A 25109-nucleotide genomic window follows, 5' to 3' on the forward strand; every position below is an offset into this window, starting at 1 on the left:
AACATGAACAGTAACGTCTCTAAGCAAGCATGAATGATTGGCTGCAGATTCTTTACCAAAAAGGGAGTTTATTTACTCCACTCAGGTCATAAATTTCCTTAGAAAAACTATCAGTGGTAATCTACATGTGGTGTTTAGTAAATAGAACTTTCCTCTGCTTCCCTCAGTCCATGTTCTTCAATTGTCAAAAACAGTGAAAGACCTTTTTTCGTGCCTAAAAATATAAATTATTCCATCTCTCTAAAATGTAGTGGAAATAATGAGCTGAAAGACTTGACATGTTCTTTACCATGATGGACATTTATACATGGAAATATGAAAGGATAAGGTGAGTAACTGGAAGCAGCAAGTTAGCTAAAGTCTTGCCTCTGCTTCTCTTAGGTGAAGCAGCCCCTTATTCCATGAAGGCTACCAGTGAAATCAGTGGAACTGCAGACAGAATAAGGATTTTTTCTTTTTTTACCAAGGTTTAAAAAAAAGAAAAAAAAAGTAAAAAAAAAGAAGGTGGGATCTGCCTTTTCATGTAAGGGGCTTTTATCTGCTCAAAAATCATGCTAACCTCAGGGTGCCAAGCACAGTATCTTTGAAAGCATTCCAGGGATGGGAAGAGCTTCTCTATCTTCTCCACTACAAAGGGAAGCTTGGTAGTAATGAGAGCTGCTGTGGTCTTCCAAGAAAGGTTTTGCATCTGCTTTGCCCCTTCTGAGGACCTCTTGCTTGTTTGTCCTGCATACTTCCAGGTTATGTCGTTCTTCTTATATTTCAAATAGGAGAACATCTAAGTGACTGTCTTCATGATGAGTTTTGCCATGAGAAGACAGAAGGATTCTCCCTTGCTTTTCAATATGTGCATTTAATAAATTATATAAATATTTATAAGGAAAACTAGCCTAACAGGTTTTGGTATTACATCACATAAGTTCCTAATATCGTAATGCTCCTAATATCCCAAGATCAGAGAACCTTATTCACATTTGAATGTCTAGTGTTAATGGTGAAGATTTTAATTATTCTTGATCCTTCTAGGGCCTGACCAGTATTTGAAACAAATAGTTTAAAACTTATCAGGCTTATCATAACTGAATTATGAGGTGTGTTGTGAAAGAAATGTCCAGAATTTGTACATAACTATTTTTTCTATCACTTCAAAACAGACTACTGAAAAAAAATCTCTGGAGAACTCTGACTTCTGAACTAAGAGTATAAGCCAGATTTCAGCCTGTAAGGAATTTTTATGGTTGAATTATAGACTTCTAAAAGACACAATTTAAAACTGAACTGCTGACAGTCATTCTGATTATATTTTTTATAAGCTACTATTAACTAGGATGAGACCTTAAAGGAGGAATAGATCCCATCTCTATCTGCTGACTCAAGAGTTTCTTATCCTCTTCTCTAATACAGTGCAGCCTACTGTCAGGGACAATATTGGTCAGACTGGACTGACTACAGATCCAATCCAGTCTAGCAAGCCCAGTGCTGCTATGGAGGCTTTGCAGAATCCGGCTGCCAGCTCCACAATCTGTACTGAGCATGCGCGAGGAAAACCTCAACAATTTTCAGCAGCTTCTAACTCGGCCAAGTTCGGGTGGATCCTTTTGGTCAGGGACAACAAAAGGAACTTACCTGCTTTTTCCTCCTTGTTCCTCTCCTACTCAGTAAAACTTCCCATCCCAGCTCTGAAATAGATATTGGGATGAGATCTTAAAATGTTGTGAAACAATGTGTTTTCTCTTAATGCCGATCTTAGGAGCAGCAAAAGTACTTCTGCTGCAGGTTTCCAAAAAATTCAGCTTGAGGCAGACTCAGGATTGAAAAGCTCATCCTGAACAGCTGAAAATTGGCAACATTTATGTGAGTGAAAACAAGGTCTTATACTGGAAAGTGGTAGACAAGCTTAACTGCAGATACTCCTGGCAGCTTCACCTTTAATATTTTTCTGCCAGGTCTTTGTCTTCTGTTACTAGACAGAATCATTCCTGTGATGTCTAATGTTTTGTCACCTGCCCTTATAGCTTGGTTTTGGACTGGCACTGTTGTCTCCTTTGACTTGGCTGCCAATTCCACAACACTCAAGGGATTGATTGTGTTCTGCCCCCACACCCAAGGCCCGAAGGCCACACCTGATGTGGGGCACACACATACTTCTTCTAAGATGTAAGCAGGATGCTCGGCATTTTCAGGATTACATTATGACACACCATAAATATAATTGTTCTTGATGCCCTGGTCTGGCCTGAGTGAATTTTCAGGAAAGAAAAGGCAAAAGACGTTTTTATGATCCTCAAAGCATTGGTTTGCTTTGCCCATTATGCTTATTCTACATTTGCCATTACCGTATGCTTTCTTCTAGTTCACTCCTGTAGAGTCCGCCATCTCTTTCATAGTTCTCCGTTTTCATCCATTTTAGAACAAGCCTATCACTATTCAGTGTTTTTCTAATACTTCAGCTTCAAGTCTTGTGTTATTAACAAAGAAATTTTGTCCTGCCATCCATGCTATTGAAAATAAATTTACAGTGGGAATCGTCACCATTACAACACTGAGAGAGTAAATGCAAGGATCTGGTGCTGTGTTTGTGGTTAGAAACACTAAAAACCCTTCTCCCACTCAAGACTGACTTAACGTCTTGTAGTATCTCCTGTATAAGCTTTATGGAGCTTGTATCTGGCCAGAGAGCACTTCATTAGACTCTTAAAAAAACAGCATGCAAAATTCAGGGACTCTGCAAAGTTCCAAAGGTATAAACCCTTTTTAATTACAGTTATACGACCCTCTTTCCCCACAGTTAGTCAAAAGAACCAGTTTTCACTAAGGTATACAGAAAGAACAACCATGAAGTTTCTGGCTCATGCTACTTTTACATATGCTGAAATAAGGAAATAAAATAAATTTAAGTTCTCATTTTTCAGCCTATATATCTCTAAAACAACATACTGATTTCATCTGAATTCATCCAAGGAGGAAACTTTTTCCTCACTCTGAAATTAGTTAAACAGAAGTTGGGCGGAGGATTAATGGAAAGGAACAAATTTGGGTTTGCCATGAAAAATGACAGTTTGTCCCTAACTTATGAGGATCCTAACAACTTCCTACAGCTAATTTTTAGTTTACATTTTGCAATAAAAAAAAAAAAAATCATTTGAGAAAGACAGGCCATACATTTTTCTAATCCTACTATATGTTCAGGTTTTTAGTGCCAGAAAGCACAGGTCATACTTTCTCTTTCAAAGGCCATAGAAGATGACAAGTAGGCCGACGTTCTGCCTCGTTGTGATGATGATGACATGGTCATTTGCTGCTTTAAACCTTTCTGAAATACATGCAATCACACTGGGGCATAAGAGGCTGCAGACAGGGAGGGAAACAGGAGAACTCTGCAGCACGACCCACACCTAGGCTTGCAGTCCCTGCTTATTAGAGAAGCAGAAAATACATCCGTTAGGAAAAATACAGAAGCAGCAATTGTTTACTTTGTTGTTTGTATAGCCCATGTTTCGCTGCGTGCCCTGGAAAAGCCATCAGTTTTTCAGCAGGGACAGGGCAAGTTTCCTACCAGATTTCCAAATTTTTTTCCTGGTATTACTCGATGCCAAGCCCTGCTCATCTTTGAACCTCTGAGAATTTAACATATATTTTTCTATCTCAATAGATATGTGGTAATAGTTAGGACCTCATTTTATACAGAAAGAAAGCTTGCTAAAAGTCTTGTCTGAGGTCCCAGAGCATTCAGCATCAAATCCTGAGACAGAACACAAGAGTCTCAGCTCTCAGTCCTCACTTTCTCCTGAAAATACTGGGGAAAAAGTAATATCCTCCAGTTCATTTTTTGTTTATGTAATCATTTTCTAGCCTGTCTTTCAAACCTTTATGCTTTTGTACGTATCAGGGACTATAAATGCTAAAAAGCAGTGCATGGTGCTGAAATATTAAATGCTTTCAACTAATTTCAGGACACAAAGAATCTTCTTTTATCTGGGCTGTAAATCAGTGGGACAGGGACACAGTAGTTAAACAAACCATAGTAGTCCATAGTCTGAGTAAGAATGCTGCAGTTACAGAACTCATTACCACACGCCTACTTAGCAGACCAAATAACGTGCTAATCTAGGGTTACTATTTGTCATACTTAAGAAAAAAGCAAAGAATAGCTGGGCAAACAGTCAACTTCCAACCAAAGTGAAAGTAAAGCGCTGCCAAGAGACACTGGAGCTTATCTTGCCCCTACTGAAATGAATGGAAGTTCGGGCAAAACCTGCTCTAGCATTAAGTTTACTTAAGTTCACATATTTTGGCTCGATGCACACTTTCACGAGTGAATAAAAAACTTCGGGAAGGTAGATGTTGGAAACAAGAATATTGGCAATTCTTTCACTATAGTAATAATTGCTGACATTGCTGCAGTCGCTCTGGCTAAAAATATCAAATACCATAACAAACTCAGTGAACCCATTCATTTATTCCTGTTTCACAAAGGCTATTTACATACACAGAGAGGCTCAAAATAAATTATGTATTCATCGTATTTGCAGCACATTCCAGCCCAAGGAACTGGCATCAAAACTATTTATTTAGGGAACATCATCTAGGTTAGAATCTCTCATATCTGATAATTATTTTTCATCTTGAGCACCCAGTACTTGCAACAGGAGCATGCTGGGCCTGTGTTTTAGAAATGTGATGGTAAATAAACTTAGTGCTCCTTAAAACATTACCTTTTTGTCCAAAAGCAGTCTGATTATGGCTGTATTCATAACACAGTTAAAAGTGAAAAAGCTAAAAGACAATTTAAATTGCAGCAAGCGCAGCCATAGTAGTGAAAATCCAATACTGTAAAGTGAATCTGATGGTGTTTGTTAAGATATAACTTGCAGCGCAAGCACATTTTTTCACCAACCTCCTACAATTCTCTAAGATCTTAAAATATGACCCATTTTGCAACCAGTGCTAAAATTCCGAGAAGTTCTGAAATAAAACCCGAGGAAAGCCGAGCAGCAGGGTTGCTCTCCATTCCAGCCAAATCCAAGCCAATGTTCCAGATTATATATATCGTAACGTGAATGACTTCTTCTGAAAAATCCCATCCAGCTTTTATGCAGGTCCATAAACATTACTGGTACTTTTATTAATTTGTCCATAACCATTTAAATAAAATTCTAGAGCTCTGAGCTGTGATCTGTTCCAGACTGTAGTAAGTTCCTGTTAAATGTGTAAATGTTCAGCAGAAAGATATTTTTGCACAGAGACTGAAATTCAGCTGTGCCAGATACCTGAAACTTTGTTAGGGTGCTCAGTGGAAAATTTTATTTCGACATTATAAATAACCCTGGACTATTTTAAGTGACCTTAAACTGGTAGCTTCCAATGACTTATTTTAGTTTATCCTAATTAACTTTTTATTTTATTTTAGTAGGAAGAGAGGTGACTGTAAAATTTTTAGTGTGACTAATTAAAAGTGGAAACGTATCTTCTTGTTTGAAATGAAATAAATCATGATTGTCAGGCTTATGTAGCATTTGGATATAAAACAACTCCTTGCCTTCTTTCTAGTGCCTTTGGTATGGCTCTTAGGGAATGTCTTAAAGCCAGCTAAAGAATGGGGGGAAGAAGCGAAAAGAATCTATGGACATAAATATTTTGCCAAAATAAGTATGGAAAAATGCATTTTCTGTATCACAACCACAGCAAACCAGATCTGCATATATACTAATCGGTATAAGTGATGAGTAATTGTGCCTTGGAAACGCCTGTGGCCGCTTTTGGGGAAAAGCAGATCCTTGTGGTTGTCGGGAAGAGCATGGCGAGTTCAGGAGCAGTTTGCAGCGTTATCCACATGAATGGCGTTTTCTCAACGGGATAGAAAACTTCCAGAGCCCTTCCAGCCTTGGGCCAGGAGAAGAAAAGGAAAAAGACCAGAAAAAGAAAAAAAACAGGGAAAAAAAAATGAAAAGAAAAAAAAAAAAATGGAAAAATGTTGGGGAAAGAACGGAAATAAGAAAGCGGAGGGCACAGATCCCTGCGAGGCAGTGGGTCGGGGGTGCCGCTCCCCGCGGGAAGCGTGGGAAAGCCGCGGAGCGGAGGGAGGGATGGAGGGATGGATGGAGGGATGGCTGCGGAGCCGGGCTGGGTGGGAGCCCGGCGGGCGCGGAGCGGGGGCGGCAGCCGCAGCCGCGGTGCGCGGAGCGAGAGCTCTCCCCTGTGACCGATCGGCGGAGCTTGCGGGCTGCTCTCTGCTCCGGCGCCGAGCGGGGCAGGAGCCGCCGCCGCCTCTGCGCGCACCTTCGCCGGGCACAGCCGGGGTTTGCCCCGGGGGCAGAAATTGCGGGTGGCGGGGCAGGAAGGCGCGGGGGCAGCGCTGCCGCTCGGCGGGAGGAGGGCGCGGAGGCTCCGCAGGTGCGGAAACAGCTCCGGAGGAGTCCCCAGCACCAGCAGCCGCACACGGGCACCCCGAGGTCCTGTACGCGGGGCAGCTCCGCCGGGGCAGCTCCGCCCGGCTTTCGGCGCAGGGTCCGGCGGGACAAACCCGGCTGGGTCGGGGCGCCGGGCTCGGGGCTCGGAACGGCTCCGGCAAGGGCCACATCCCCCGCACCCCCCAGCGCAGACAGACACACACACAGCGCCCCGAATCACACACAGGCGGCGAGCAAGGAGCACACACGCAGCGCCGACTTTTTACAAGAAGGTGGAAGTAGCAAGTCGGAGTAAAGCCTTAGAAATTAGAGGGCGGGTTGTGATAGGCTGTTATCTGCGCGGGGAGGCGGTGACACTTTCATGCCATTGGGTATGTAAATGGTTTTTAATAAGATCTGCCCTTTTTTTTTTTTTTTTTTTTTTTAAGGGAGAAAACAAACCAGACTCCCTTTACCTTAATAGTCTGAAGGGGGTTTTATAGCTTTCATTCATTCAAGGAAATGGTTTAGGCTTTAGACTACCGGAGACTTAGCAAAAAACCCTTTGGCACCAGATTATTCTAACTTTTTTTTTTTTTTTTTTGCAAACAAGATTTTTCATGCCTTTTTTTTTTTTTAACAAACAAGCCCAAAAGTGTTAATGGAAAAAACCCGGAGAGAAGTGGAGATCGGAGACCATCTCCTGCTACCCCACTTCCCCGTCCCCCTCCCCGTGGGTGAGAGTTTCTCCTCCTGGGGGGGATGCACACTGGTTTATTTATTTTGAAGGCTGCAGAAGTCTGAGGACTGAAGCACCACGTGCTGCTGACTCTCATCAGCATAATGATCGCCTTAGCCAGAGAGTCCTGTATATATAAACCACAAAAACCTAATCATTAGAAATCCCAGCCTCCAAAAACCACATTCAGGACAAAAAAACTGTGGCGTGGGTTTGTTATTTTTTTTCCGGCTCCTTCATCTTCCCCGACCTCAACTTCTTGGGACCCAAAAGAAGTTTGTAACTTTTGGTTGCTTTTTTTCATAATTATTATTTTTAACCCGATTTTCCAGAAAGAAAAATAACTCAAACAAAGCGACATTTTAATGATTTTTTTTTTGCTGCTGTTGTTCATCAAGGGCGGAAAAAAAAAGCAAGATTTTTCTTCGCCTATTCAACTCAACGGACTTGGATCCAGCAGCGACTTCATGTGAAGGACCGGGCTGCACCAAGGCTGCCTTTTCCTAGAATTTGCTTGGTCATATTTTAAAAATCAGCCTAAGGAGGGGTTTTATTGTTGTGTTGATTGTTTTTTTCTCAATAATGATTTTTTTTTTCCCTGGGAATCCGAAAGTTCAACTTTTCTTAAGCCCTGATCCTCCGAAAGGAACTAGCTAAAAAGTCTCTTAATTATCAGCCCTGTGACTTTCCTCTTCACCCCAACAACCCCAGTAACTTTGTTTCCGCGCTGAAATCGCTTCGGGAGCGCCTTTTTTTTGGAGGGGGGGAGCCACTCTTCCCAAGCCCCTTCCCGAGTTCCCGCTTCCTGAAGCCAAAGGCAATAAGCGGGGAAACCCAGCGGCTCCTCGCCTCTGTCCCAGCGAGGCTTTTTGTTTGCTCCTTTTTTTTTTTCTTTTTTTTTTTTTTTTCTTTCTTTCTGTGTGTGTGTCCGGAGGAGGAAGATTTCTTCGGAGGAAACCGGGACGTTCCCCTGAACCCCCCCGCTCCTCTCCGGGGCTGAGTTACGCTACAATTCTGGCGGCCACCAGCAGCAGCAGCCCAGGAAGCTGAACCAGCAGCGAGTTCTACTTCTCCCAAGACAATCTTCGGAAAATCCGAAAAGGAAAAGAAGACGGGGAGGGAGGGAAAGAAAAAAGGAAAGAAACTTGAGCACTTGAGGGAAGAAGCGGTGGCTAGAAGGAGGGAAAAGAGCAGAGACTGTGCGAGAAGGAAGGAAGGAAGGAGGAGGAGAAGCAGCAGCGCTTTGCAGCTGGGCAGAAGCCGGGACCATGCAGTTTCCAGCCGGGCTGTGCTGAGAGGGGCAGCCCCGGACCCACCGCCAGCCTCTGCCTCCTCGCTGCTCCAGGCTGCAGGCGCCCCCAGACCGGCATCACCCCTCGCCCCGTCCATCTTTCTTTAAAAAAAACAAAACAAAACAAAACAAAAACAGACTGAGATTTTTTTTTTTCTCGTGCGTTTAATCCGCTCCTCTTGTTTTTTCTATTTTTTGTCTGATTTGCTTTTTTGCCCCTTATCCTCACCCCTCCACTTTTCATTCACCCCTTTTTTTGCTAGATTTTTTTTTTTACAACCCCCACCCCCCACTACACGCCTCCTCTACCAGCGATCCCCCTACCGCTCCCCCCCCCCCGCCCCCCAATTCGCTAACTTGTGGCTGTTGTGATGCGTATTCCCGTAGATCCCAGCACCAGCCGGAGGTTCAGCCCCCCCTCCAGCAGCCTGCAGCCCGGCAAGATGAGCGAGGTCAGCCCGGTGGTGGTAGCCCAGCAGCAGCAGCAGCAGCAGCAGCAACAGGACGCGGCGGCCGCCGTGCCCCGGCTGCGCCCCCACGATAACCGCACCATGGTGGAGATCATCGCTGACCACCCCGCCGAGCTGGTCCGCACCGACAGCCCCAACTTCCTCTGCTCCGTCCTGCCCTCGCACTGGCGCTGCAACAAGACCCTCCCGGTGGCGTTCAAGGTGAGACACCCCCCTTCCGCAGCCGCCCTGGCCCGGGATGCTCCCCCCGCGCCCCCTGCGCTTCTTCCCGCAGGGGCTTCTGTGCCTCCCCCCGGCCCACAGTGTCTCCGGTGTTCCCCGTCATGCAGGAGCTTCTTCCCCGGCCCGGAGGGATGTCTCAGTGTGTGTCCCGCAGTTCCACCCCCCCCCCCAGTCCCGTCCTTCAGTGCCTTCTGTGCCCCCCGGCCCGCAGGGAGTTTTGTGTCCTCGCCCGGGCCGTAGGGATTTCTGTGCCCTCCCGCCTGCCCTCCTGCAGCATCTCAGTGCCCCACCGGCCCGCAGGGGCTTCTGTGTCCCCCCGGCCTCCTTCCCCCGCGGCAAATGTCTCCGGTGGTCCCCGGGCTGCAGTGTCTCCTCACCCCCCTCACGCCGCCAGCCCTGCAATGCCTCCCCGTGCACCCTCATCCTGCAACGCCTCCTGTGCCCCCGCGGCCCGGGGGGCTTCTCTGACCCCCCCCCCAGTCCTGCAATGACTCCTGTATTCCCTCCCCCCCCTCAAGCGTTCAAGTTTTGCAGTGGCTTCTGTGTCCTGTCACTGCCCTGCTGTGCCTCCGGTGCCCCCATCCCGCGATGTCTCGGGGTGCAGCCCCCGCCGTGCCTCTCACCCCCCGCTCCCAGTCCTGCAGTGGTTCCCGTGCCCCCCGTCCTGCTGCGCTTCCTGTGCCCGCCGTACGCCAGCTCTGCCCCGCTTACCCTTGCTGGGCCCCCGGTGCCCCCCCATGCTCTGCCCGCCCCCCTGCACGGCCCGCACCCCCGGAACCATCCCGTTATCTCCATCTCCGCGGGGCACTGCCGGCGTGTTCCCCTCGCAGCCCAGGGGCACCCTGTGCCCCCCTCAGCATCCCCCTGGGAGACACCCCCTACTTCCCACAGCCCTTCTCCCTGTGTTTTTTGGTGGTTTTTTTTTTAATCTGCTTTCCCTCCCTGAGGAAGGAGGGATTCAGCCCTGGGCCGTAGTTCAGTGTGGCACCCCCCCACCTCGAGAAACCAGTCCCTGACCGACGGGGATGCCCCTTCCTCCCATTGCCGGTAGTGGGACTGGGGGATTTGAGGTGGCTCTGAAGAGTGCGGGGGGCGGCTGGAGTCCGAGGGTCAGGCTGAGTGGCAGAGTGGGATCAGGGCTTTGGCCTCCAACCGCCCGGACAGAGATGGGGCTGGGAAGGGGGACACAGAGCACTTGGAGGGGGGGACACGGGGCCCCTTCACTTCTCCTGGTGGACAACCGAGGAAGTTGCTGCCCAGAGAGGCTCTCCTTGGCAGGGTCTGACATTTCCATAATAAATCCCACCCCGCTCTGCATCGGGGATGCTGCTTTTAATTTTCTGTCTCCATCCCCACGGCGCGCTAATGAGAGGAAACGATTTTAGAAAAAATCTGTAATAACAACAACAATAATTGCATGCTTTAAAGCAAGGCCTTTTCCTCCCCTAGCTATATTTCCAAGTATTCCCCCTGGAGTTTCCCCTCCCGTGGCCTTTGATAGGGAGGGGGCAATGGCTGGGGTGTTCCTAAGTGCCTTCCCGAGCAGGGCACGGGTCAGAGTTAGGTGGGGTGGCCCTGCGAGGATCTCAACATACCCACATTTTCCTGTGAAAAATAACACACCTGGAAATCCCTGAAAAGACAGGAAAGTTTGGAAGCAGTCTCATCCAGTGCGTTCCAGAACATCGCCTTGTTCTGGTGTTTCCCGACTGCCAGCCATGTTATCATGGCCGTTTGTCCGGGAAGAAATAGTAAAAGTGGTTAAATGAGCTCCTGGTAAAGTGAGGGTGATAAAGATGGAGCTTTGCTTTGAAGATGTTACGGGTGTGCAGGTGAGGCTTGGCTAAAGTGCTCTTGTGTGTGGCAACAGCTTGGAGCAGCTGGAATTGCAGGAGGAGCCCTTTGCACAGGGCTTCCTTGTGCAGGACATGATGGTCGGACTGAGCAGAAATGGCAGGAAAATGGGGTGTCTTTTGACTTCGTGGCTTGGTGTGGCACTCAGAGTCTCTCTAGGTGTGGATCACAGTGGTTCTGGTTCAGAGGGGCTGCAGGGTAAAGAGGAGGAGCTTTCAGAGAATTGTGATTATAATTTAATTGAGTGCTACATTAAGTTGGTGTTGTAGTTACTCTTTAAAGCAGGGGCGCGGGAGCTGTTGCATTCTCGTGGTCACGTTGCTGTTCTCATCTGAGGTGTCTGAGCCTTCTCCTACCTCACAGGAATTCAAAGGATGAGGTCGCAGCTCATTAGAATAAGGGAAAGATCTAAACTAAACATTAAAGTATTTAGAATATTATTATAATGAGAATGCTTACATGTGATAAAAGGGTAGACAAAGGATTTAGACTGTTTCCCACTCTTTTTGTGTTCATATATATGTATTTATATGTGCATTATATGTGGGTCCTGTGCTTGATTGCTGACAGGGCGGTGCAGATCTGACCGATTTTGGGATGCGTAAGAGGCACACATTACCCCTTGCACCCACTACCGTGGGTGCAGCTGTGTTTTCATGTGCCACACACACTTCTTAAAATATGCCAAAATTATATATGCCCTTCTTTACCTGTAAATTAATTTGAAACTCACTTGAAATATTTTTGACCATTAAAAAAAAAATTATTTGATTTTTCAAATGCAACTTGCATGCAGCTGCCCAGTAGTTTTAGACCAAAGGAGCTGCATGTATCATACAGTGAAACATTTGACTGTGTTACAACAGAATGGGAATCAGCTCTGAAAGGGAAAAAAGAGACAGATTTGAGCTATAGAAATCTCAGCTAAACAATAACTTGAAAAAGAAATAGCTCACAGACAACACACTTTGTGAAGTTTTATTGGCAATAAATAATATGTTGATGATAATGTTTTGAGTGGTGTGTTAAGTGTGTCATAATTCTCTCGCAGCGATCTCGAGCGAAAATGTACGCTGGATATAGCACTGTTTTAATTTAAAAAAACAGATATAAATCATATGCAGGAGAGGAAGTATGTTATAAACAGTGCTGGATTTGATTATAATTTTTTGAAATAGTGTTGGCTTAGCATTAGGTTTGAATTTTAAGTATTAATATTTGCACACACTGGGAAGGGAGTCCCTGTCGTGTGCTCACTAACGAGATTGTTAATGCAGACTGGTTTTGTGGGGAAGAGTATTAGATGAGTACCTATTAATACAGCTCTAGCTATTAATATTCCAGCATAAAATAAATGGATATTGTGCACCCAGGTCCAAATCATATTCACTTCTTAATCTCAATAGCCAGCACTACTTTATTTGAGTTGAGTCATCAGAATTTGGCCCCTCTGTGTGAGTTTTTACTGCAAGTCATAAAGACCCAGATTGCCACGTCAGAGGTTAGAAGTGACTTCTGTGTGATGCTAATAGCAGCAGAGTCTTAGTGGACTTAAAGGCAGGGGAATAAACGGGATGTGGAGTCTAAGACGTCTCCCCAGTAGCACCACAGTAGTTCAGGGTCTGTCAGCATTTCCCTCCAAACCCCAATTTTTGGAGTTTATAACTCAGCTGTTTTAAATAGCTTCAAGCTGAAACCTGCTGTATAAATTGTCAGCCCAGATGTAGATTTTGAAACAAAAAGTAGCGCGAATCAGTTACTCTGTTTTAAGTTACAGAACACTGAAATATTTTTAATAGTATCAGATGCTCTTTTGGCAATGTCTGGAAAAAGCATTCTCAGTACAGAAGATTTTACACTCAGAGGCTGTTTGAATTCAGTGTTTCACAAGAAAGCTGTTGAAGTGGCAGATATCAATGTTTGAGAGGAACTAGTTAGCATGTACACTAGTGTTGGCCTTTTTTTTTTTTTTTCAGACAAGCATTTTACTCTGCAGAAAAGTCTGAGTACCTGCTGTTGTATATGAGTTTTGCTTTGTGCTTATAACTTCCGTCTTCAGGCTACATACTTTGGCCAGTTCAAATCCCACTGGACCGAAACTGGGCGAACAGGTTGCCTAACCAGAATTGTGTTATGCAAAAAACACATAGTTATTTTCAACTCGTAAGAATTGGTTTGGTTTTATTTTGGGGCTTCGTGTGCTTTTCTGAGCTCTAGTTGAAAGAAAAAAAAATAAAAGAGCGAAATCTACCTTTAATCATCAAAATGTGTAGGGAGCTTAATACGGAAAATAAAGTTTTTGAAATAGTAGAGATACTGAGTATTAAGGAGTAGGTAAGGAATGTGCACTGCTTCTACTTCTAATCTTTAATTTTTAACACAGTCCATACTCATTTCACAGTGCATTTACAATCATCTTTCTAAGAATATGTAATTAATTTTGCATTGATACATGGCTTAAAATTGCCAAATCAGGGTTTATGCCAGCAGTCTTTCAGTATGTATGATTACTTTTGAAAATTCTCAAAGTGACGTGTATTTCTCCAGGTTTCAGACTTGTTTTGCGAAGCTTTTTTCTACTGAGTGCTACTATGTACCTGTGCAATAGTCTTAGGCTATTTTGTGGCAAGAAAGTATCAAATTATGAAAAGAATAAGCCTTTACTCCTATTGCGTGGCAAGGGATCTTCCCGTGTTATAGGCCTTTATTTTATGAGCCAAAGTTTTTATTTTCACCTCTGATTTCAGTTTGTCTTGTCCTTTGGAGCTCTCTGAAGGAGATGAACAGTGATGCTGCATTCAGGGCTTCTCAGTAATGATGCAGCTCTCGATCAGCTACAATCACCCAGCGATGGCAGCAGCACGTGCAGCTCTGGGCTGATGGCTAAGCTGACAAATTGAACTGACATCGAGTGGAAAGGGCAGGGAGGAAAGCTCTGAAAAGCAACGGAGGACAGAGGGGAGCCTTTTAAGGGATTTTGCTCCCTCCTGGCAGGTGTTAAAAGCTGTACCTGGGTTTGGGACTGAGATGGAGCTGTGATGGCGCTGCCTGTCCATGCTCTGTGGGTACCTGGGGAGAAAGAGGTGAGCTGAGGCTTCAGGTGCCTTGTTCCCTCTTCCCAGACCCCTGGCAGCCGTGTGCTTCCTGCTGTGCTCTCAGGTGCTTTGCATTTCTGGACTTAATGTGATTTGTCGTTGTTGTTTTGTGAGGTATAAAAAGCGTAGGGTGCAACTCCCTGGGACGCTGATGGGCACGACAAGGCTGTCCAGAGATAACATGGCCTGCTGCAGACTGGGAAGGGAGTGGTTTATAAGTAGTCTCAAGCCCCATGCTTCACAGTTTAAGCCAGTGTCCATTTGTTAATGGTTAGTCAGCTCTGTAATCTGTTCACCAGATTATTATTTGTTATTTGATTATTATTTATTATTCCTTACACCTGGCTTTGAAGCTGTCAGACCTGGTTGCTGCCAGACCCAAGGTAGAGAGTTATTGGGACCTCAGATCTTAGCCACAATGGTGGTTCCTCTGGTTTTGTGTTCAGGGACTTTCATATGACTTTAAAGTAAAATCTTTGTTTGATACATGAAGACCTCACAGTAATTTGTGGCAAAACTTAGCTTTTAGTTTTGGGTGGTATTACCTGGTATTTTATGCAAAAAAAGAAAAGCAGGTAAATTCTTTTCAAACAGCTTTTAATCTTTGCTTGCTTCTTTCTCTTCAATATTTTTTTAAAATAAGCTATAGTTTTCAGTAATATGGCCTTTTTCTATATGATTTTAATTCCTTTTAATTGTTTTAGAGAAACATTGTACAGTTCACTGGACCACATAATGCTCTTGCTATGTACCCAGAACTCCTCATTCTTTCCACTGAATTAATATCACCTGCAATTATTAGTTTTATTTATGGAAAAGACATCTCAGGAAGGCCGTATGACAAAATGTAATATATATTTCAAGAGACAGAATAAATTACTCTGAATGATATAAAAACTCATATTTGACCATGTAAATTGGCTGTAACTGCAAGGGGAGAGACTTTGTATCTCAAGATATTTTTTCAAGTTCTGGCTCAGCCATGCAATATTTCTGAATCTCTTCTTGTTACAAATTTATTTTCAGCATCAGAATTAGCCAACTGGGGAAAAGGAAGTTTTTTTATTAATACTTTTGTGGACTTTTTTGCCCTGTGTGTATATTTTCTTCCTAGTAACTTAGCATTTCTGTTTAACTTTATTTTGCTTTAAAAAGCCACGGTGCACTAACACTGTAGGTATTCCTGCTGTTTTCAAATCAGCAGCTGTCTCCTCCATGACATTTATTTAATCAGATGTTGGAGTACTACACAACCACCGAAGCATAAAAGGGAGACTATCAGGTAGCTGGAACATAAGGAGAAATGAAATACTTTGATATCTTCTGTTCACCCATCCTGGAATTTGAGAGAGGTATCAGCACTAACCACATGCGACTCTTGCAAGCACTATGAAAATTTACATGCCTGCAAGGAAATATAGCTTTGTTTTATATTGCACATGAGGAGTTTGAATTCCAGCCATAAAGTGCTCCATTGCAGAGCATGTTGGGCGTAGAGCTTTGCCTGCTGATGCCCTGGGTGCCACTCCTGGGATGGGTGGATGCAGGGTTCTCTCTGGCTTGAAGTCTCAGGAGCTCAGGGGTCAGGGTGGTGGGCACGAGCAGAGCTGAACTGAATCTGGGCGATAAGGCTGCTAATACTAACTTTTCATTTTAAATGCTTTCCTGTGCATAATTTACGGATACGAGCATTGCCTTGTGTTCTCTCACTGCTCCCTGCTTGTTAAGAACAAAGTTGGCCTTTAGAAAGCATTAAAGTGTGCACTTGACATAAGGATGTTGAACATTTCTGAAGAAATGCAACAATGAAGAAGCTCTGAGAAACGGAGACAACACACGATGTTTCTGTGTTTGATGTGGCACTTTGTTCTGTGCACAGCAAGTACCAGACTCCTCACCACAGAGCTTCTTCACAAGCGTGGCAGCCGGCAGAGCTGGGAGGGAAACACACACCTCCAAAGTGTGGCTTCACTGGTCATGATTGTCTCCCCATTTTCACAGGTGGTAGCCTTAGGAGAAGTGCCCGATGGGACGGTGGTGACCGTCATGGCTGGAAACGATGAGAACTACTCTGCAGAGCTGCGAAACGCTTCTGCCGTGATGAAGAACCAGGTGGCCAGATTTAATGACTTACGATTTGTGGGCAGAAGTGGAAGAGGTAGGCCGCTGCCTTTTACCTGTCCGTAATGACATGAAAAACAATGCCTAGATGTCAAACTTACTTTGAAATGAAATACTGATTAACCCATAAATCCGTTGTTCATAGAATCACAGAAAAGTTTGGTTTGTAAGGGACCTTAAAGCTCATCTCATTCCAGCCCCTTGCTCTAGGCAGGAACACCTTCCACTAGGCCAGGCTGTTCAGGTTGTCAGCTTTTGTTTTGGAGTGATGTACACATATTTTATTGTCAAACTTCAGCACAAATCAAGTTAGGATTCTCTGTAGTTTTTTATCAGACAGAGGTTTTGAAAAATGATTCACGGAGTACCTGCTTCCCTTTTCGAATGACACAGGAAGGGTGGAAGGAAAAGGGAATATCTGTGATCCAGGTTATTCAGAGTCGGGGGAGTGTGTTTCGGGCCATGGCAGTGAGAGGTGGAGAATTCCCTTTAGCAGTAGACTGCTTCTGAAGTTGCTGTAGAAGACCTGTAATTAGGGGGATTTTGCATATCACATGTTCTATAGGTTGTATTCTTTAGGGACTTAAATCTTTCAAGGCTTAACAGCTGTTGGTGGAAAGCTTGCTAGTGGCTTCTCCGCCCTTTAAATCAAACTGTTGATAATCTGTGAAAATCACCCCCACTTTTCTTTTTAGTAAGCTGGTTGACTTTTTATGAATTACTGGTAAGCTTGGGCTTGAACTAAATTTAACCTTTACTTTAAATGACAGGGTAACTTTCAAATTTTTTTTTTAATTTTTTTTTAAGTTGTAGAGTGCTGTCATTGTCTTCCAGCTCTTTAGGAGCTTCCTATAATCTGAAAACTGCACTGCACTTATAGAAATCTTTTGTAATCATTGCAAATTTGCAAGAATTCCTCTTTAAGGGTCTCACAGCAGCTTTCAAACTTCAGGTAATGATTGAAAGGATAACTCGAAGGAAGCTGGCCCTGCAGTTTTTGTTGCAGGAGTCTTCAGAGTGGTGTTGTATCAGTCATTGATTCAACTTACATATTTTTTTCGTTTATGTATTAGAAGTAATTATTAATTTTTTTATAAATTAGCCCTGCATGGGACAAACCAAAGCAAAAGAAGCAGAATATTGGTGCTGGGAAATTAGCAATAAAGCAAATACAGTAATATTCTTTAGAAAGCAGTTGCAGTTCATCTTAAGGAAGGAGTTTTTGTCCCAAAAAGATTAAACATATGACAGAGGCCCAGATAATCTAAATCAGTCAGCACATTTTTACAAGTACTTTGTGAAAGTGAGTCCATAAGTATGACTTACAGTGACTATTCTTTATTTTAATGACCTAGCCAAAAATTCTCTTTATCATTTTAGAATTTAAAAAGTATTGATAATAGAGAATAACTTGAGAGACAGAATAACTTTACCAACAGTAATACAATATAAATATGGAGCTTATTCCTCTTGTGAGTAAGGAGTTACCTATCTCTTCCATTTGTCTTCTTTTCTTTAAAAAGTCAGTTTGCTTTGTTATTCTGCTGATGGATTAGATTTGAAAGTTCTCTGGCTCTGTCACTGCTGCTGACTTACCGTAAAAGTTCAGTAGTGTATCAGCCTTTCAGAAATGGTGGAAAAGGACTGAAATGTGGTGCACTACCTCTGATCTGTGAATTTAATTTCAAACCTGTGATATGTACTCTTTATTAAAGCATAGGAAATTAAATAGACAGCCTAAAGCCTCAGTAGATACAGATACAGACACAAACACAAAGCTCCTAAAATTTGGTTCCAGTAGTTTAGTTTATATTTTTATGTAGCAGACTTGGAATAGACTTTTTCTCTGATCAATCTGGGTAGAATCTATGGAAAAGTGATAGTATACTTTTCAAACCCTCAACATATTTATTTAAGAGACTTCAAAGAAAAACAAAGGGTGTGCACTGTTTTACTATATTGGCTTTCTGAGTTTTGGCTAGTTTCCCAAATAGCAATTTTTATATTTAAAAAAAAAAAAAGGAGAAAAAAAAAAAAGGGAAGAAAAAAGACAGACTTAACTGCTTGCAGACTTTTCACGCATGGAAGATGAAGAAAGCTTCTTTTGATGAAGTGTAATTATGTCCAAACAGAGCTGACCCCCTCCCCCTATATTTCTTATGATCTTAACGGAAGAAAGTAGGGCTTTTCCTTTGAAGCAGCCGGGACTCGGTGGAGGATCTGAAATGCTGCATTCTCCTGCCAGAGGCAGGATGGAGAAATTGGTCCAGACTTGTCTTCCAGACTTAGAACAGAGAGGGAGAGAGAGAGAGAAGGAGAGAAGGAGAAGGAGTTATCATTAATGATAGATTTTTAGAACTCTGCTTAAAATAGCAGGAAAAGAAATCAGTAGTTGCAAACAGAAGTGAGAAAGCTCCTTACATAGACAAATATCGGTAAATACAAGTCCTGAAGTAGAACAGGAAAAAATAAAGTAATAAAGAAATCATTTTCCGGTGGCAAGAAACTAATCCACACCTGTTCCTAACTTGAGATTTACATCTTTCTAAGCAGCTTGTGCTTTGATCTCTGTATCTCAAAATTTGATTGTGAAGTCTGAATCATCAACTCACCACTTCACCTCCTCTCCCACGTTTTTACTTGCTTCCCATGGCTCAATGGAGAAACTTGATTTTCATACATATTCATTTTGTTTGCCTGACAGAAGCTTCACGTTTCTGTTTGCATAATTTCTCTTAAACACCTTTTTTGGATTCATAAGAATAAGTAACCGGAGTGCTTGATGCGAATGCAGCAGTTGTTTGTATGTGGTTTTCAGGCAGTAGCTCACTTTTACAAGCCCGATCCACAGCGCAGAGAAGAAAGAATTCCTGTCTTCAATAATCACAGGATCATAACCTTAATTTTGTTGTGTCCTGATACTTTAATCACATTAGCATCTAACTGAAAAAATATGCAACACACACACACAAGCTGCCGAGTCTCCTTTCAAGCTCATTTCTGGGGTTTGCCTTGTGCTTCAGCATATGTCCATCTCGTCCTCCTCTGTGTCAGCTCAGCTCACATGTGTGAATAACAAAGAATGCACAGTTTAGACACACTGAAGCAATAGTGCCAGATGACTGCTTGGCTGGGGAATTTAATAAAAGAGAGCCACAATTAGTCTGTAGCCTCTGAAAGTGGATAGTTGAAATGACTAAAGGCAATAAAGAAAGGTGATAAAAAGTGCATTAAAGGATTTTTGTAGCTGAGGAGGGATATCTGTGAAATAGCTGTGGAAGGTCTCAGCATCACTGGAACTGGGGACCTTAAAAATTTATTTCATTCTTAATCCAGTAATATGTAAATCATCTCTTGAAAGCTCTGGAGTGCCCTGGCAGGGCCGTGCAGATCCCCACAATGAAAGACTCTGTGGTTTATGGAGTGTGAGGGGGCTTCGTCGGTGTTACTTTATCCACACTTCAGTTTGTAAAATACCAGTTAGGGAACAAAACCAGTTTTCCTCTCAAATTAGCTGCTTACCTCTTCAGCTCAGGCTGCCTGAGAGGTGACAGTTCAGAAATTCTCACTGGTGAGGTCCAAATGTAGCTCTTTTTATTAAGGAATGCATTTTTTTTTCTGGCCACTGTATCCTGTTGAGATATATTTAGTGTAAGAAATCTTGCAGTGCTTTTGTACAGAATGATTTTAGAGCATCTTACAGATAGTATATGAGTTGGGGTTTTTTTGCCATAATAGACTTTCGTAGGGATTTGGTGTATAAAGAGTACAATAGCATGGAAGGCCAAATGCTTCATTCAAAAGTGTATGGAAAAGCCCCTTTAGTACCTTTGTTACCAGTAATAGTCTACTGATCTTCTATGCATTACTGTGATATGAACATCAACAGCATACAATTTAAGAATCAGAACTTTTTGACATGGTAAGCTGGTGCCAAAGGAAGCCTTAAACCTGAGCCTGGAGAACTATATTCGTGCAGTGGCTGAATTCCTCTTTGGAGAGGGGTAAAAGGCACAGACACTTCTCAGCCCTAAACAAGCAGTGTGGAAGCACTGTAGAGCTGCTGCTGTGTGTGTGAAGGCTGCCCATGCCCTGTGCTGGCAGGACACACAGTTCACCTCTGGGACAGCAGGTGGGCAGAACTGGACAAAGACTGGATGTCCTAAATGCACCTAACTCTGCTCCTGTGATGATTTAAGAAATAATCCATTTCCCAGTGAAAATGGGAAAAGCCACCTTCAGCCTTGCCACTGTGACAGAATTCAGCCTCTTGAGATTTTGCATGCTTAAACTGACAGAGGGCAGGTTTAGATGGGATATTATGAAGAAATTCTTCCCTATGTGGGTGGTGAATCACTGACATGGGTTGCCCAGAGGAGCTGTGGGTGCTCCATCCCTGGAAGTGTCCAAGGCCAGGTTAGACGGGGCTTGGAGCAACCTGGGATAGTGGAAGGTGTCTTCTCATGGCAGGGGGGTGGAACATGATGATTTTTAAGGTCCCTTCCAACCCAAACCATTCTATAATTCTATTTGCCAGGGTCCTGACCTTCCCTCTAACCTACCTCTCCCAGAGAGCTGGGCACAGCTGGAGCACAGCTTCACCTGGAAAATCATTTCACTGTAAATGACAGTTATATTTCCTTAAAAAAAAGTCCATGTCACATTCTAGTTCATGAAAATTATAGCCAAGACAGTTTGAAGTTGCACTCTTGATAATAAATGATGCATGTCTCAGGCAGGTTTGGGGGATATACGACTTGGACCAGAAAGAAAGACCAATTACTGTATTTGACAGCCAAAGCTCTGTTCTGTATTAGGCCTTATATATAAGCTGTTCTTTATTAGGCCCGAAAAAACTGCCTTAAGTTTGTGCTGTTACATATCGTTTAAGATTTGTGCCTTGATTGAATGCCTTCAGAGTTCAGCAAGAGGAAAAGCCCTAGCAGCAAAAATGCACAAATACACCCAAGGAGGAGGGGGGGTGAAAAAAGGAGCTTTAAGTGTCTGGTAAAGTAGTAGCTTAAATGAGCATGAAGGCCAAAGATTGCTGACTGTTTTATTGAGTCACTGTTGTACGCCCACCTTTTCCTGTCTTGAAACAGTTTTCAGTTTTGACTATCTGACATGAGCAACCGTTGCATATCTAACAGATTACAACTGTCAGTGAGTCTCCCAAACGGGGGCCAGCGCCTGTGAGAATGTGTGCTCAGATGCAGGCAGCTCCCTTTATTTATTTCTTTTTAACGTTTTCATTCAGCTGAAGGCTGTGGATGATCTTGTGCAATCTCTGCCTGAATTCAAGCTTTGAAAAGTTAAAAAAAAATACAACAACAAAAAAAACCAACAATGCAGACTGACAATAGCAACATACGTGCACAGACATTTCTCACCCTCACAGGAAAGTTGGGGGCTTTCTTGGTATTTCATAGATGGAATATGTGTAGGGGAAAAAAGGCGTGTTCCATAATAATGATATCATCATATTAGCCCTGGCATATGCAGGACAGAGACACTGACTCCCTGTTAAACCATCTCCCAGGAGGAAAATATATTCTCCCCTCATTTTATTGTAGTCGAGTCAAACAAATGAAATGATAAAACTGTGTGAAGTAAATAACATGTGGTCACATTCTGCTCTGTCACACAGCTGCGAAACTGGAGTAAATTTTTAAATTATCTGACTTGCTTTGGATTTACACCACTTTCAATGCAGCAAAGAATTTGGCTTGTCCTCAGCAGTGAATCACTTTTGTTCTGTCATTGTATGATGACCCATTATTAAATAAGAAACATTTAGATTGTCAACACATGGACGTATTCCTCACATAGAGTAAAACTGAAGGGGAGGAAAACTCCTATGGTCAGTTATGTTTTTAATTTTCACGACTGTGGTAACGACAGGGAATAATTTTAAACTGATTCTTTACTGAACATGCATGTCACTGTTTTCATGTTGTAATCACTCATTCCTTGTTGTTTTTTCCCTTGGTAGGGAAGAGCTTTACTCTGACAATAACTGTCCTGACAAATCCCCCCCAAGTCGCTACATACCACAGAGCAATAAAGGTTACAGTGGATGGGCCAAGAGAGCCAAGAAGTGAGTATTATATTCTTCTCTCTGCTCTTATTCCTGCCTAATTTTATTTAACAGAGACCTGTAAATGAAATATGTATATCTTTGTCAAACACTGGGTTTTGCTCAGTAAAATATGTGAGCGCATGCTTAATTTGGAGTCTATTGGACCACACACGTACTTGCATTAAAAACTCACTTAAGTGCTTGGCTGAATTTGGGCAATCCCAAACCGGATTCTCATTCACATCAAGTTTTTGATACATTATCTGTCAGAGCAAATGAGAACTAAATTCTCTGTATTTATATATAATCTGATTTAGACATAGTAGATACAATCCTGCAATGTGCTGCATTCTCTGAACTCCTGTAAGCTTCCAACTGAAGACATTTAGAGCAAAACAGGATCCTGATCTTTCAGGATCAGTCCTAGCATAGAGAGAAAATATATAATATAGTGCCTTTTTGTTTGCCCTTAAATTCTTTTGCCATCAAATAATTAATGCACCTGGTTAATCTCATCATACCTGAAGTTGGTTTTCAGCTATGGACTCATCGTAGACCCCCAGGGGCCAGAGAAAGATAAAAAAAGCAGTATATCAACAGCATGGTCTTTGTTTCTTATTTGTGCACAGAAAATACATATTTTTTAAACATAGTCCAGCAGATTTTAACTCAGCACATTTATCTCTTAGCCATGCAAGCTCCCTAAGAATCTATTTGCCGTGATTTATTTATTTTGCAATGGCTATACTTTTATGACAATTGTGTTTTGTCATGTTCTAGCAGTTTTATGGGTAGCACTTATTTTTAGATACAGCCAAGTGTTGTTAATCCATCAGGATTTATCTGGCTGTCTCTCTGTCTAGCACATTTAGCTGGTAACCAGTCTCACATCATATGGGTATCACTGATGAGCCAGTTCTGGAGATTTTTCTTAATCTAACTAGAAATTACTCTTTCTAAATTGATTGGATTAGCCAGGTATAGCGTTATTTAAATTACACTTAGAGATTAAGAATTATTTTATGAATAACCACATTAAAAGAATCCCTATAATGGTAGCATCTCAAATAATTATTTTGTCTTTGATCTGCACATACAAATGAGACCTTCAAGGAGCTTTCATGGTGTTTTGTTTAAAATACCACAAAGAGAGAAGTAGAAAGATGTAGACAGAATTCACGCAGTTAAGTGTTTCTCGTGCCAATATACGCTGCAGAGTCACCTCCTCTTACACCGAGGTAGGAACTGAAATGCTCCCTGTAAGAACTGTCCGGGCTGTAGAGTTTCACCTTGAAGAACAGCTAAGAAAAAGCAAAACAGCTCTGGATACATTTCATTAGGTACATACTTGTGGTGCTACCTTCTCACAGCTGAGGTGTCCTGATATCACAGCAGGGGCATTTTTGTTCTGTCTTCTCTCTGTGAATTAGTTCCCATTTTTAATTTTCACTTGCAGCTGGTGCTCCATGTAACTTACTTGGAAGACACTGGGGACGCTGCATTCATGGAGTAAAAATCAGGGAATAAGTTATATATCATTTAGCCATTCCCATCAGGACGCTGCTTCCATGTATTGAGGCATCTGCAAAAGAGGAAATCTCCCAGCAGAGGACACAACCGTGGTGAAAGAGCAGAGAGGTTTGAAAGTGATGTGTGCGGAGTAGTGTGGATTACCCTGTGCAGCACAGAGAGGGACCCTGCTGGCATGGGGATCTTTTGGTGATCGGTGTATTTAAAGTGAGTCTGTGTTCACAGAATTTAACAAGATCTCCAAGTTCTGCTAGAATTTTTTACTTTAGACCTGAAAGGCCTCTGTATGTGATACCTGTCTGCTGGTCTCTTTGAATAGCTGAGTCTAGGAATGCTCAGTGCCGGAGTTCTTATAGCCTACTGGAGTTATTGTGTCCTTCTTCATCTTTTCTTTCATTTTTTTTTTCTAGTTTGGTTTTTTTTTTAAGAAAGTAAAATTTCAGCTTGAATGTCCATTTGTATTTTAATGTTTTGGTGTAAAACTGCAATCTGGTACTTTCAAGTCATTCTGATACATCTCCGGAATGACTCATTATTAAACTTGAATTTGTAGGGAACGAGTAGCTCCAGTGAGTTCTGGGAGTTTCAATGAAGTTTTGTTTCCTTCTTAGAGTCCCTGCACTTGTGTAGATTCCTTAGTTTGGTAATAATCATTCAATGAATGTATCTGGCATTTATGTTGCATAAGGAAAATTAGGTGATTAGGGGCAATAAGGAATTCAAGGAGCAGCTCTGATAGCAAATGTGTTTGTCTTAAAAAATTATGTATCGGCAAATAGTGCCCCTCTCTGCCAGGAGCTGTATTTCACTTCAACATTTCAAGCATGTTATCCTAGTTTTCCTCTCTCTGGCAGCTCAACCAGAGCTGTCACATCACAAACAACTTTTTTCTTAATATACACATCTGGCGTTGGCAGTTGGAGCAACTTCATAAGAGCACATGAACATCATTCATTACAAGATTAAAAAGTACCCCATGGCATCATTGATGTTTTCTAACTTTGATCTTTTGCAGTTGTGATTCATCTCAGTTATAAAACTTCCCTTTAAAGGAACACAACCGATGACTTATTAGAACCTTCATTCTAAGGAGTGTAAACATAAAATTATGCACATCTTTACAAAATGTCATTTACTTTGTTGCCAGCTTATCATTTTAAGACATGACATCATGCTTTAGATCGTGAATTTGTAAGGCTTGTTTATAGGCAAGGCACTCTGACCTTCTGTTGGCAAGTTGACTTGAGCAAACGAAAGCTATGAGGTTCCCAGCAGCAGCAGGAGCAGCAGCAAAGCCATGACAGACATTACAGTCATTT

General features: G+C 42.7%; 1 protein-coding gene across 5 annotated transcripts in view; it reads left to right on the forward strand.

Annotated features, from left to right (window-relative positions):
• RUNX2 (RUNX family transcription factor 2) overlaps positions 1-25109 on the forward strand; it is a 215829-nt gene that overhangs the window by 50499 nt on the left and 140221 nt on the right. For all 5 annotated transcript variants that reach the window (XM_032103957.1, XM_032103959.1, XM_032103960.1 and 2 more), the window contains 3 exons: positions 8807-9090; positions 16062-16218; positions 22174-22278. In XM_032103957.1, the coding sequence (XP_031959848.1) occupies positions 8807-9090; positions 16062-16218; positions 22174-22278 (546 nt within the window). The remainder of the gene's footprint in view (positions 1-8806; positions 9091-16061; positions 16219-22173; positions 22279-25109) is intronic.

The sequence above is a fragment of the Corvus moneduloides genome, chromosome 3, assembly GCF_009650955.1.
Source record: "Corvus moneduloides isolate bCorMon1 chromosome 3, bCorMon1.pri, whole genome shotgun sequence".
Classification (NCBI taxonomy): domain Eukaryota; kingdom Metazoa; phylum Chordata; class Aves; order Passeriformes; family Corvidae; genus Corvus; species Corvus moneduloides.